Source organism: Oculina patagonica, chromosome 13, assembly GCF_052425735.1.
Source record: "Oculina patagonica isolate OP01 chromosome 13, crgOcupat, whole genome shotgun sequence".
In the NCBI taxonomy this organism is placed as follows: Eukaryota; Metazoa; Cnidaria; class Anthozoa; order Scleractinia; family Oculinidae; genus Oculina; species Oculina patagonica.
The window spans coordinates 20,446,657-20,461,615 of record NC_135770.1 but is presented as its reverse complement, the minus strand read 5'-3'; the positions used below and the strand labels follow the sequence as shown (position 1 = coordinate 20,461,615).

At 38.5% G+C, this 14,959-nt stretch overlaps 1 protein-coding gene across 1 annotated transcript; it reads right to left on the bottom strand.

Annotated features, from left to right (window-relative positions):
- Positions 1-413: 413 nt before the first annotated feature.
- LOC144634240 (acid phosphatase type 7-like) lies at positions 414-13,463 on the bottom strand. Its single transcript, XM_078493141.1, has 13 exons — positions 13,304-13,463; positions 12,040-12,240; positions 10,648-10,830; positions 10,179-10,204; positions 8,902-8,999; positions 8,424-8,486; positions 7,626-7,740; positions 6,763-6,876; positions 3,975-4,035; positions 3,047-3,114; positions 2,885-2,956; positions 2,176-2,313; positions 414-797 (listed from the first exon to the last, which is right to left on the bottom strand). Exons 1-13 carry the CDS (start codon positions 13,395-13,397, stop codon positions 714-716), a joined length of 1,317 nt encoding a protein of 438 aa, XP_078349267.1. The 5' UTR covers positions 13,398-13,463; the 3' UTR covers positions 414-713.
- Positions 13,464-14,959: the final 1,496 nt, after the last annotated feature.

Sequence of the window (14,959 nt, the reverse complement as noted above, 5' to 3'; positions counted from 1 at the left end):
AGGTGACAACATTGATTCACGTTGCACTTTTTAGAAGTTCCGAAATTGTGATTTTATGTAAATTTATTTATTACACTATATAAGGATTTCATTTCTTTTCACATTTGCATCTGAGCTTCATTGAAGTTATTTTGGACATTACTAAGGGGGGAGGGGTAGCATGTAAAATTACTTCCGGTCTACAACTTCCGTCCACACAATTTTTGTACACGCACACGCGTGCAAAACAACTTCCGTCAACATCTGTATCACTCTAATATCCTCATTCATGAATGAGCATAAAAAAGGAAAACAAAACAAAAAGAAGGAAGTGAGGATCTGATCGCAGGTCGGACGTCACAACGAATAAATTTGGACTGGAATACACGGAATACACGGCCCCACAAGCTTATAGCTTTAATCCTTACCGTGTCTAAATAAAGGAAATTTATTTTCTTTATTTTTGTTGCGGCACAGGCAATTATTTTCTAAAAGATTTCTTTACAATTTACACTCAAAACACCTTGACAAGAGATCTAGTGAACGAGTGACAAAAATGAATTCTTAAAAATTTTCACTAATAGAATTTGGAATTTTCATCCAGGATTCTTCAAATGTGTAGAAAAAATTGTTTATCTACAAATTAAAATTTTGCCAGCGTTCTTTGGCAGCTCGACAATCAGTCGTATGTACTGTAGCCACAGTAACTGGGGGTTATTTTATCTTGATTCAGTTCAATTCTTCATCTTCTTTGGAATCCAGGCCTCTGGTCCATGCACGTCTTTAATTATCATTACTTTGTCAATCACTTCTCCACCCTGCATGAAAAAAGCAGTTTAGATTCTAAGTATAAGGACAGGATAACATAGCATTTCTGGAGGTTACCGGTTTTGAATATGGCTACCGTTACTCGTTAGTACTCAGCCGTGTTCTGTTGGAAAATTGGCGAATCTGATGGGTTCTCCCATTGTTTTCTATCCGCTGATAGAACAGAGTGACTTTACTGACATTTATACGGTACACCTCAATTACATGCTACTTTATAGCCCGTAATGCAAAAATACTTAACACCTTTACTCATCATATAACATCGTCTGACGTTACCATTGTCTTAGAGTTTAAAAACTTTTCAAAATCTGCGCCATTTTAGCTTAGTACTAGACAATCATTCACATGAAACAATTAGACTGCTCACAGCCTCTATTTTTAAAAGCAAAAGAACGTGAGCGAGCGGAACGAAAAACGCTTGCTGTTGCGTCAAATTTTAGCCCGTCTAAACAAGCCCCCTATTTTCTGTGGCTACGATTACCGTGGGGTTTAAAAATATGTTTCCGATCCTACGACATTTTATCGTTTTCTACGCTACAATTGTAAGCCTCTTATAAGTAAAATTTTCAAGAAATAGTTCTGTTGGCAGCCACGTCGTACGCTTGACACATTCGGAAAAAGTTCCGTTCCTGTAAATCGGCCTTTTTAAACAGACATTTCCCAACAAAATGGAGTAAACGTCAAATGTTCCTTTTCCCCATCCTATAAAACGAGTCCCTCACCCCCAAAATCTCAAACGCCAAAATCTCTCTCTCATATTTAACAATTATTCCACGAGAGTGCGTTGGATATGAGATGGTAAGATAGCCAACGAGGCGCGTAGCGCAAGCTGGCTATAACGATCTCAAATCCAACAAGCGCGAGTGGAATAATTGTTTTATTAAAAACGCCCTAAGAATTCCAATATTTGAGCTCCCCAGCTGTTTTCGTTGACGCCTTTCGGCTACTATTTTTGTGGTCAGTGGTATATGAGCTCATATACCATTGCCTGTCAACCAATCAAAACTCATGAATTGCAATACTACCATTGCTAGTTTTTAATAATTAATTATAGCTTGTTTTGTGTTATGCTGTGAGTGTTTCGTTCAATTGTAATTTGGAAAGATGATTCCTGGTACGAAATGAAATTTCAGCACTTCCCAAGCGAACTTTTCTTTTCCAGGGCAATTCAAGATTGTACGGACAATAGGCTTCTTTCGATATATCAAAATTCAGCTTGGTAGCGAGGCCTAGAAGGTCACAAACAAAATAAATTTGACAAGCATGGTTATTCAGTTTTTTTGGCCTCGCTTTTAAGCTGAATTTTAATATATCAAAAGAAGCCTATTCCTTAACTAAGTTGCCCCGCACCCCACCCCCCTCACTCACCAGATCCACACTGACTTGCTCCATGTATAAGTGTGTCTTGTTGTGGATGGTCATTCGTGTGTAACCATAATCTTCTGAGCGGTAAGCTGTCCAAGGAGGGTAATCTTTAGGAAATGGGTCATGATCTTCACTACAACCCTGAAAAAAAAAAACGCGAAACGTGGTTTCAGATACTCGCTATATTGTAACTATTCACAATGCTGGTCAAAACAATCTGAGAGTTCAGTGGCACACCTGTCCGACATAAACTATGCCCTGTCTTCGATCCAGGGAGGGTACACCATCCAAAAATTCAGGTGGGTGTGCAGTGCGCTTCCTGAAATCCTCACCCTATTTCAGGCCAAAACAATTCGATTTTCCCTCCCCTTATTTAGAGTGATTTCAGACCAGAACCTACCCAGGGAAATGCGTCGGTTTGCGTTAACATTTATTCGGTTAAAATCCCAATTTCAGATCCAAACGGCTTAAAAACCACGCCCTTGGGCGCCGCACATACCTTTACAGCTTAGGTATAAGTGGCACCTCCACCCCACCCCCACCCCCGATTCTCGACGTAACTGGATGGTCATTTGCGATTGCATTTAGACAGCCGTTTTTGCTAGAGAGCGTGTGTACCTAACAAAGCGTACATCATTGTGCGCAAAAAATTGCAGCATGTGCCCATCACCCCTGGTCATTATAACAATCATTTTAAGAGTCGATAACATACCGCTGAACCAGTAGTTAAGTGAACTGGGGCGCAAGGGTTGGTGTATGGTTCTTCCCGTGATCCATTGCAAACCTGCAATAAACGAAAATATATAAACGTTGGTTTGATGGCCAAAAAAGGGTAGTTTTAATAACTGTAAATTCAAAGAATTCGATATCTTACCTGCCTGTTGTAGAGAGGCAAGAGTCGTTCATAAGAGTGCTCATGAGCCCAGAAAGTCAGATCGACACCTAAATAGAAGAATTAAGACGATAACCAACGTGATAAGGAAAAAGAACTCTTGTACAATTGTCAGAAATTTGTACACAGCTATCCAAAACAGTGCCTGTGCAGTACAAGTAGCATAAAAAATCAAACCATTTTGAGGCAAGTTTTGAGATAACGGTTGTGGGAGGTGCAGTGGCATAGTGGTTAGCGCGCCAAAGTCCGGGTCGAACGGTTCCGTTCAAGCCCTGGCCTGGGTCATTGAGTTGTGTTCTTGGGCAAGACACTTAAGTCCCACAGTGCGTCTCTCTACCCAGGTGTATGGACTAGCTTCCCATCCAGGGGGTAGTAAAAATATTCCTAGCTGCTTAATGCTATTGAAACCGGGATAAGCAGCGTGGGCCACTAGGCTCGAGGCTCCCCCCCCCCCCCCCCCTCCTTTATCCAAAAAATGGTGCCTGTGCAGTAGAAACCCTCCTAAGGCAAGTTTAGAGACAGCAGCAGAAGCTATCCAGCGTAGCAAGCGTTTTGGTACGAATGAGTTCACAAAAATTGGGGCGAAGGCAAAAAATAGCAACAGAAGGGGGGGGGGGGCACCCTTCCCTCTCCCTCTCCTTATTCTTTTTCGCCTCGATTTTAGCGCAACCAAAATACAGAAACACTTGCTACCCAGGCTAGGCATAGGCAACATCTAACCATTTGTGATAGTTAAGTACCAAATTTTGCTATCCAGTACTTGTTTCACTTTGCCATCTCTTGACAACAAGGAAAAATCAAGGAAGGGGACTATTGTACACAATGATGGTTTTACAATAAATGCTATTCATATAAAAATACAACTTTGATTTTCAACCACAGTCTAACTCTTGAGTAACCTGTTACCCACCGTATTTGTAAAACAGCTCTTCCAAAGCAAACAAATGTTTGGAAGTGATTCCAGTACGCACCTGAAAAAGAGTGACGTGACGTAAGGTTGTAATTGAAGGCGTGAGCGCAAGAAAAGCACTTTGAGTTTTGGCCAAATTGAAAATTGTCACAAACAACTCCAAATTTCACACGCAAGTTCATTTACGTGTGCTCAACACTGCCCTGTATTTAATTTTGCTGGTCTTTCCTTTGTTTTCGAAAAATAACACATGCAAAAAAACAAGGTTTTTGCTTGCGCGGCGTCTTTTGACTTTTTTTTTACAAACGATAAACAAAGGAAACCTTTTGTTTCTCAAGACGATGAAGTCAGCTAAATTTTAAGGGTTACAGTCCTAGCCCTAACGCAAAAGGTAACCCCAAGGCCGTAGGGTCGGGGTTAGAGTTTCAGATTAGGGTTACAGACTTAGCCCTAACGCAAAAAAAAGCTTAACACTAACCCCAAGGGATTAGGGAGTTAAGCCGTTTCAAGTTAAGTTTAGGATCAGAGTCAGCCTCAACCTTTAGATCGCGCTTTTAATGCAGTAAGCTTTCACGCCAGTTTGCTTGCAGCTAGCTTTTTCTGCAGTCTGCTTGCGGTTAGCTAGTTTTTGTTGTTTCGGGCAAGACTATTTTACTCTGTTACCGTTAGCTGTAATTTGCCGAGGTGAAAGTGAAATAAAGACTGATTGTTGATTGAATACGTTTGCTCGTGTTGTCACATTATACTAGTTTTGCTTTCAGTTGAGTGCCGCCGGCTTGCTCTCACTTCTATCTCCACTCCTTACATCATCACACATCTACAAAATCCCGCGAAAACAAGATAAACTTCTGAGGTTTTCGTTCGCACGAATCGATAGATTGATTGATGAATATTTAATGAGGCACAGAAAAAATTTTGCAAAGGGAACGTGCCCTGCCAAACCTATAAAGAATTTTTTAAAGTCTAAAACCAGGTCACTTCTCGGCAACTTTGTCGCGGCAGAACCCAAGCGGACCCTGTAAAACTCGCGTTGACGAAGTTCCCGGCAAGAAACCTCTTGTTTTAGGCCTTCTATGCGGCCAGGCTCAAAACTACCTTGTTTGCAACGTTTTTTCCGAAGCGCTAAACAGCGCTGTTGTACAAAACAAAGGCAGAAATATCACTCAGTTCTTCGAGCGATGCTGTAAACTTACGGGTATTCAGACTTAATGATGTCCTTCAACCACCTGGCAGCCGCACTTACGCTAAAACTAACCAAAGGCTTCAAATGATTTTCAGGAACAGACGGCCATTTTTTTTTTCTCTTTCCTCTCACGTGACACCTATCAGGTGACATCGCGTCACAATGTGTTATCCAGTCCTTTTCTTAAAGCGAATCCTCAAAATGGTGGCTAGAAACTAAAAGCATGGCTCTGACACGTTTTTCAACCTCCCCGGACAGTTAAATAACGCTAGAAGGAAAGATTTACACGCGATATGTCGAAAAACTCATGCTGCTGGCTGACTGTGGAGAACGTAAGCTTTGCAAAACGCCTTTGTTCTTTGCATACGTTATTTCTAAAAAACGAAGCTAGATTCAGCGAATTTGAATACAGATCAATGTCAAGCACACGTAAACGAACTTGCGTGCGAAATTTGGAGTTGTTTGTGACAATTTTCAATTTGGCCAAAACTCAAAGTGCGTTTCTTGCGCTCACGCCTTCAATTAAACGCCCTAAAAATGTTCTTCTTCCGTCATAAACTATTACTGTGATGTTTCAAAACAACAGCAATGGTTAAATAAAGTTTCTTACTTACTAACAAATGTACATGTACATTGTAGCAAGTCTTAATCATTCGAGTTGTTCGCACGCACACAACACGCAAATTCAACGCCTCGGAGTGAACTAAAAATAATCCGACAAGAACATGTGTGATTTTACGCAAGTTTACTCACTTGATTCACTAGCAAAGGAGACTGCATCTGTGATAACGCGACAATCATTAACCGAAAAACCTTCTAAAAGAGTATGAAAAGAACATTTAAAGGGAGACTATCGCGGGATATTAGCGCTTTTTGGTAAAAAGTACTAAAATTGGCAAATACCGGTAGGTCTTCTCGCACATAAAATGAACCTAGCACATCAAAATGGAGATATAAAGAAAATTGTTGTTGAAGGAAGGAGGGAGCCATAATAATTTTTAGGTGTTTTTCCGGTCCACAAGGACAAAACTTGAAAAAAATCAGCCTGATTTTTTCAAGTTGAGATCTTAAGTTCCTGATGGCATCACAACAATATCACTTGTTTATCGCTTCAGTACACTTGCATGGTGATTTTTAGCAAAATTGGACCACTATTCGTAGTTTCCAGATGTCTTTAGGCACTTGAGTATTTGAAGTGAAACTGGTGACAGTGTCCCTTTCAAAACCACTGCAAACAACCGAACTTCGACGGAATGGCCACAACCAACAATCCGACCTAACGTCACAGACACATCGGGAGAGAATACTCGTCTTCTCGCAAGATAATTGGTCGCAGTTTATTCTAAAATTACCGCTTCGAAACAAGCCTATGAACGCAGACGTATTTCTGACTGCAAAGAGAAACGACAGCCAGAAATACGTCTGTGTTCGCAGGCTAGTTTCGAAGCCCGTCTCATGGGCAACAAGACGAGAGGTGGTAACTTACTTTTAAGTCGAACTATAGTTTGTAGAAACTCATGTTATCTTTACATTAAAGCCACGAGAGTTTTCCAGGTGGGTGGAATAACAACCTCTTTGAAAGAGAGTATATTATAGTCAACATACCTTACTCTCGTGTTTGGTACAGTCATCGCCATCAGAATTACTGCAGTACATTGGTCTGTGAGCCATTGTGATGATCCAGGGACGCAATGCACGGTTCTCAGGAGAAGCAGCTTCCTAACATGTCATAAAAAGTGAAGTTGTTTGGAATTTTGCAACAAGGCTAAGCTACGATCAGGCCTTCTTTTCCTTTGCGAGTTTTCCCTGGAGGGGGGGGGGGGGGGGCACTCCCATAATTATATGAGCTATATAGGTATGTGCCGCTGTTTAGGGTATGGTTTTCAAGGAGTTTAGTCTGCGATAGGGTATAGAAATCAGAGAGTTTTGGTCTAGAATAGGGTATCATTTGCCGAGAAACTGATCAGTGGTATGAAGAATAAAGTCCAGAATAGGAATAGAAACTCGGAAGAGAAAAAGGCTTCCGTAGACGTAAATAAAATCATTGTGACAACGTTGTTGACAGATGGTTTCCATTAAAAACACTTATAGTGATGCAGTTCTAAAAAGAAGCAAGTCTGGGATAGGGTAGAGATTTTCGTTATCTAGTCCAGTATAGGGTTGCAAAACCAACTGAAGATGGTCTGGTATATATATAGGGTAAGGGTTCCAGAGTCCCAGTGGCACACCCCCACCCAAAAATATACAGGGTGCCCCCCGGCGAGTTTTCCTCCCGCCATGATAAAAAGAATGTCTGATCGCAGTTTAGAACAAAACGTGCAGAAAACTCATCCGTTCAAGTGCCTCCTAGCTAAAGCATTCTTTGAAAAACATTCCTTTTGGTAATATAATTATGAATGTAGTGTGTAAAATAAGCATTCCTGTGAACAAGTATACTGTAGTTGGAAAATGAGATTTTTTTGTATAACCTGCAGGTCTCTTTCAAGCCATTCATATTGTTGAACAATCTGTTCAATTCCATACTGGTAGAAGAAGTAGACTTCTGTTGAAAAGCTGATGATGTGCGCAGGTCCAATGTTCCAACTAAACCATGAACCAAAAACATGGGAGATCACAGTTAGTCAGATGCAATGTACACAAGAGCCGGGGAAAGCAGGGGGAGGGGGGGGGGGTGAGCCCTCTGCTTCCTGTACTGTTTACTTTCTATTGCAGAATACTCAAACAATGTTGCAATTTTTTTCAATTTTTTTTTTATTCCTACTATCTCTGAAATCCCATCTTCCACCCTCTTTCCTCCTGAGCCTCATCACCAGGTCAATTGTTACCTCAGATAAATTAACGATATCAAAAAAGTAACTTTCTGTAAAAAAAAAACCCTAGTGTGTGAACATTGGAAAATTCTGGGGGGTAGGTCAGGGTTCCTAAAAGACCAAAAACTATAAGGAAATGTATGAAGCTTAATTAGAATTTCCAGCGAAGCGCGTGAGGTCTAAAAATAGAATGCAAACGAATATAACCCCTACCAAGCTCAGAAAAGTGAGCGGAATCTAAGAGAAGTTTTTGTTTTTTGTTTTATTAATTTAATAAAAGACACCAGCTGTGAAAGTGTTGGTAAAATTATCCGCTATTTTCGTTTGTTTGTCTGAGTCTTGTCTGAGTTTTGACGTGCTTTGCTATTATTTTACTTTCCTAGCTCTTTGCTGGGAATAATAAAGTTTCTGTAATAAAAGCAAAGTACTGAAAATGGACATTCTGATGCATTTTACCTGTAAAAGATACTTTCAGAGTTTCCTGGCATGGAAAACCTGTTTCTGTAGTTTGAAAAATTGCTATAAGAAAAGAAATAATAAATTAAAGTGAAAAAGGTGACATGCTTGTACATGTTTGAATGTACATACAGCAACGTTAACACGGAATAATTATTTAATTGCAAGTTATTGATCATTACAGTCCTGAACATAAAACTATTTAGTTATAAATTTTGTTGCGTGTTTTCTGCTTATACTGGGTGCTACATTTTGTACATAGGGCTTTCCAATCCATTGATTCCTTTTTTTTTTTGGCAATTTGACACAACAGATGTCTCTTTCTAATTGGTAGCTGACATCTCTATACATTTAGCATTTGGTTTCATTCCATTAATTTAGGAGTACATGGATTCATGCAAGCAATAAATGATACATGTTTAAATATCATGATATTTTTATTAAACCATAAATTAAATTCATTTCACTGACAACTTACTAAGCATATTCATGATTTCCTGGACATGTCATGTATGGTACATAAGCAGCAATGGTCTGAATTTGATTCATGAAGTCATCTCCTACTAGTGCATTATCCTGTTTGTGTAAAAAAAGAACACATTCAAAGTCCAGAGCTCTAGTCTTGATCTATTGGTTGTAATGTTTTCCACAGAAAGCCCAAATCCTGAACTTAAAAAAGTAAACTCAAGAATAATTTTTCTTTCTAGCAATTTTAATGGTTAAAATTACTAAGCAGAAAAAGAGTGAACTCAACTGCATAGAGATTTGGGCCTGTCAAAAAAGTTACCCAGAGTTTATTCATTTTTTTCATATACAGGACACTGTGATCCTTGTTTGAAAATCAGAGAGAGATTTTCCAATCTGAAAAAATAGTCTGTGACGTTCTTATCTTTAAAGAATCAAGCCTAAGATGTGATAATCAAGTGCTGTTGGTCATAAAGGTTGGAGTTACAAGCAAATGATTTCAAAACAATTAACCAATTTTGAGTTCATGGAGTGGAAGATATAGTGGAGGGGCCCAGGGGCCCGTTTCTCGAAAGCCCCGGTAACTTTTTGGGCCCGTAAAACCATTTTTAGTTACATCTGTTTAGTTGTATCTGTTTAGGCCTAAAACTTTGTATGTAGGGAGCCTATGTTTACATTAAAAATATCATGAAAAAAAAAACGACGCAATCATAAGGTTTGAGATTTTGCTATGGCTTTCTGGGTGCTTTCCGGGTACCAAACTGAGGCATAAAGGGCAAAGAAAATTATTTTTGAGGGCAGGCCCTCCTCTTTTTCCAGGGTCTGGATGATTGGGCCCCCATTTATTTGAAGGCCTGGATCTGCCACTGACATGTAACTCTATCATATGAATTTTGTTTATGGCTTGCCTCTACAACCCTCCAAGTTAAGACCATTTTAGTCGCCATGGCGACTAAAATTTTGGAGCTGGCGACTAAATTTGAACCAAGGTCGCCAGCCTGGCGACTAAAATTGAGAGGAATGATTGAAAGTATCAGCTTAATTTGGTGACTAAAATTTTTCACTGGCGACCAAAACTTGAGTAGTTGGTGGCCAAATGGCCACTTAGGAAAAAAGTAATCTTGGAGGGTTGCTCTAGAAACATGTCTCAAGAGGTTCCCAGACTTAAAATGAGAATCTGAGACTCTGCTTACATTTGCTGTTTCTATAAAATTATAGTGTATAAACCATTCTATACCCCTACAAAGAATGTTAAAACTGGTTGAAATAAAATGCTGAAAAATGTCTTACAGAGGCCATGTTGTATGCAAAGTCACCTGAAAAAAAAAAAAGATATAAAAATTGAGTGTCAAAAATAATATGAACAAACAATTAAAAACAATAGTCATAGGAGCATAGGAAAAGGAAGTGGGTAGACACATCATTTGGCATTTTGCCCTTAACAATTGATCTTCATGAAATACTTCAATCCTGTAACCCTCTGTTAACAAATATACCGTCTGTTGATAATTGGGTAAAGTTGTTCAAAAGCTAACTTAACATTAACCCACAACTAACCCAGACGCTGATCTAGGGTTCATTTTCTCTTGTATAAGTGTTTATTTAATTACTTGAATGTGTTGTGTTGTGGAGTTTGAGGTTAGTTGACATTAAAACTAGGGGATAGAAAGTATAAACAGAAAACTTCACTGAAAACTTTAAGAATCTGAAATCAAGAACAACCGGCCTCAGTTTCTAAATTTTCACTCGTCACACTTACCAACATGAAGGAAAGCATCATATTTTCCTTGTTGAGTTTCTTCCTGCAGATAGGCAATAGATTTTGCATTAACACTTCCCATATCTCCAAACACAGCCATGCGAGGACTCCAATCCACACCAGACTTGAGAGCTTTAAATGAATACAGTGCACTCCAGCCATCATATCCACCACAATGGTACTCTGATTGTTTAAAATAACAAGCAAGAATTTAAAGTGGAATGAGCATTAGTGCTGGACACATTCTTCAATCGTGTATAATATCATTCAACGGACACACTACCACTGAAATCTCTCAACTACAGTACAACCCTGTCAGAAAATTCTGAAGGCACATTATCTAGATAATGATTTCCACTGAAGATATCATGGAAACAGATTGTAGTTACATGTCTGCATTACATGATAGAAACCAGTGTTGAAAAACTGGTGAAAATTAATAATAATAATTTATACATTTATATAGCGCTAAAACTATAAATATTCTAAAGCGCTGTTTACAATATGTAAAAATAATATAAAAATATAATTAGAAAAAAATTCCATTCAGCTCTTTTCATGTTTAAACATTTCTTATTCACATTTCAATAATAATACAAAATAAATGAGACAATTAAATTTTGGCAAAATTTGTAGCTGCTGTCTAGAATAATTTATTGTCTTGCATCCACATAGAGTTATATAAGTGGGGACATTGCGACAATATGCAACCCAACAAACCATGCAAACCAGAAATCCAAAATCCTAATCATTTTAAAGGCTACCCGCAAGCTACCTATTGTAATTAATTAAAAAACTCATTAATAATTCATAAAGAAAATACAAAAGAAATTTGTTTAATGTTTAATGAGTGTCTTTATATCTGATAAAGACACAGCTAAACTTTACGTCCAATTTTCTGACCAAAATAAACCCAAATCTAAATATTAGTGCAAGAATGAGTTGATCTACATCAGAAGATTTTTAAGCCGTTCAATAAATTCGCAGTTCGTGTTTTATCTCGTGTTTTAGTTCGTGTTTTATCTCGTGTTTTAAACTTGATAAAACACTGCTGCTCATTTATTAAACATTACCTAACTGTAGGCTAACTAGAGTGCCCTATCTATATAGGCTTACAAGAATGACTACGGTAACCATAATTCACAAGCCAAAGGAGCCAGAAGTCCCAAATATCTGAATATTTAAAAGGATAAGCTAACTAGCTACTGTAGAGGCTGACCAGAGAGCTTTTAATAGGCTAACTCAAGTACTACTTATGCTGACCAATCTGTTATTTAGGCTAACCATAAATAATTCTCCAGGATTAGAAAATTAGCCACTGACAAAAATTTTCAGTCTATACTTTTTTCTTGTAGATTTTCTGAATAGGATACAGTATGACCGTGTACCTACCATACGATTGATCAGGAACCAGTCCTGTCAGTTTCACTCTGTGGATATACAATACTCGATGCTCTGATCCGCCATCAGTGAATTTAGTTACGCCACCAGAAGCTTGTAATGTCAGGGAAAAACCAGCTTTATTGTACTCTACAATAGAGTAGTTTGTGGGAGCTAATGTCACCCATGTAACCATCATCTCTGTTGGGTCTCCTGAAAATAAAACAGTGCATCTCTCAAAATTTTAGGAATGGCACATCTTGAAAAAAAAATGGTAGAAATCAATTTTCCAAGTTTGTTGCTCATTATCTGTCTTAATCTTTCTCAGCTGTAGCCACCGAGAAGAAGGACCAATTCGCCACCTCTTTCATTATTTTTGTTACACTTGAATTCTAATCATTCAAACCCTGGATAACTCGAACCTATTCCTTTTCCCTTGAACATTTGAGTTATCGGCATTTAACTGTATTTCTCAACCATTATTTTTCGGCCACCAGCAGATCAGCCAAGGTCTTCTGGAGAACATTTTACGGAAATTACTTGGCATTGGGTTGTTATTTTTATCAGTCTGCCCAATGAATCATGCCTGTATGCATGCATACATTATTTTTTCTTTATTTTTCAAGATGGCTGTCACAAAATTGAAATTTCCTGAGAGATTTGTAGTGCATTGTTGAACATGTACCGGTATGTACTATTGGCTTATTCGACAAATTTCATTAAATTATTATTTAAAACCTTGGTTTCAAAATGTCTTGAATTTCCCATTGAAATCGAGAAGTTCATGTCACATACCCCACTGAGTGAACTTGGGAATTTTAAAGCTTACTTACATGTATTCTGCAAACAAAGACTTCCTGTAAAAGACCACCACAAACTTAGCTTTAATTTTATTTCTTTTCAGATCAGATTGGACAAAGATCCACTGAAAGCGTGCGATTGAACGTCTTATCATGAACAGAATTTTGGAGTCGACAGCTTCTTGACCAAACCAAATAATAAGCTTTAATATGTCTTTATGTAACAGACAAACAAAACACTTCTAGCCGCTTTCGCTATTTTTTCAGCGCTAACTTCAGTTCGATCAAAGATATAACTCTTAAACTTAAGAATCCTTCTAATTTCAAGACATTTGCACAACCATAATCGATGTTTGTCATGGATTTTCTGTCCAATCTGAAGTTTGAAAGGAGATTTGAATAGGTACAACAATGCAACATTTGAGACTCGTGATTTCCAACATGTTTTCCGTTTGATAGCTTTTTTTTTCCCTTACCTGTACTTGAAAGATGAATCTGTTCAGGTTGAGGATCAGCTCCATGTGAAAAATGAAGACAAATCAGCAAAACGAACCAAATCATCCTCAACATGTTCGACGCCGCCACACTGCGTTCTTGACGAAGTTTGTTGTTATCCGCTCGCGCAGAGGTCTGGGTTCATGTCACGTGAAATGCATCTGATCTCGTTCCTCTGTTCTGTCTGTTTTTCGCCGACTAGTGTTTCAAGTATGCCAGCACAGGCGGACCACCCTATGTGTTCGTGGTTAATAATTGTTGACATAAGGTCATGTTGAAATCAATGGCGCATATAGAAGATATATAGACAGTATAGAGAAACATTACGTCGTCTTCGATTTACTACAAAATATAAAGTTTACACTAAATGATTCAATAAAAGTTAAGATGAAATGATGAATGAGTCTTGTGTCGTGTTTTTTGCCGCCCCGAGCCCTTTAAGCCGTTATCTTTGCGAGATCATTTAGCGACCGGTCGCTAAATGATCTCGCAAAAATAACGGCTTAAAGGGCTCGGGGCGGCAAAAAACACGACACAAGACTCATTCATCATTTCATCTTAACTTTTATTGAATCATTTAGTGTAAACTTTATATTTTGTAGTAAATCGAAGCCGACGTAATGTTTCTCTATATATCTTCTATATGCGCCATTGATTTCAACATGACCTTATGTCAACAATTATTAACCACGAACACATAGGGTGGTCCGCCTGTGATGCCAGGGTCATATTTTCATTATCAGTCTTCGTCTCTTGATGTTGATAGATGTAGCGTTAGCTGTCCTGGCAAAGTTCGCGGCCTTCACAACATTTTCAAATCTATGTATTGTAAGAATGTTGGATAGAAAAACTAATAGACGAGTGGTAGAACAATCACTTTGAACGCAAAACATCGCTTTTGATGAAAAGAAATGTCCAAGTTTGTTTTAAAGTTGCTTTGTAGTGCTGTTTTTAATTTAACGGACTTCCTCGAATCACCAACGCATCGGGACTGCGGCGCTTATTAACTGTTCGGAGAATAACAATCGGAAGAATCGTATAATCGGAAAAATCGCACAATCGTGTAGAACTAGGAGAATCGGAAAAATCGGAGAATAACAATCGGAAGAATCGTTTAATCGGAAAAATCGGAGAATTGTGTAGAACACGGAGAATCGGAAAAATCGCAAAATAACAATCGGAAGAATCGTATAATCGGAAAAATCGGACAATCGTGTAGAACACGGAGAATAAGAATAATCGGAGAATCGGAAGAATTGTACGTCACAATTCATATTTTACTATTCTCCGATTTAGCCATAATCGCACTCTTCTGCGAGACAAATGCGACGCTTATTCGGGGGCGGCGCTTATTCGAGTAAATACGGTAGTCAAGCATATTTCTACCTCATTAATTTTTTTTCCAGTGATTCTTCAATCTGAATTGAGATACTTTAATTTTAAATTTTATAAAACGAATTAATTACAGTCGACTCCCGATAACTCGAACCCTCGCTAACTCGAACCTCGCGCTAACTCGAACCAAAATCGATTTTCCCTGGATTTTCGTTATAAATTTACTGTAATTTTACCCTCGGTAACTCAAACCCTCGGTAACTCGAACCTCCCGCTAACTCGAACCAAATTTTCGTTTCCCT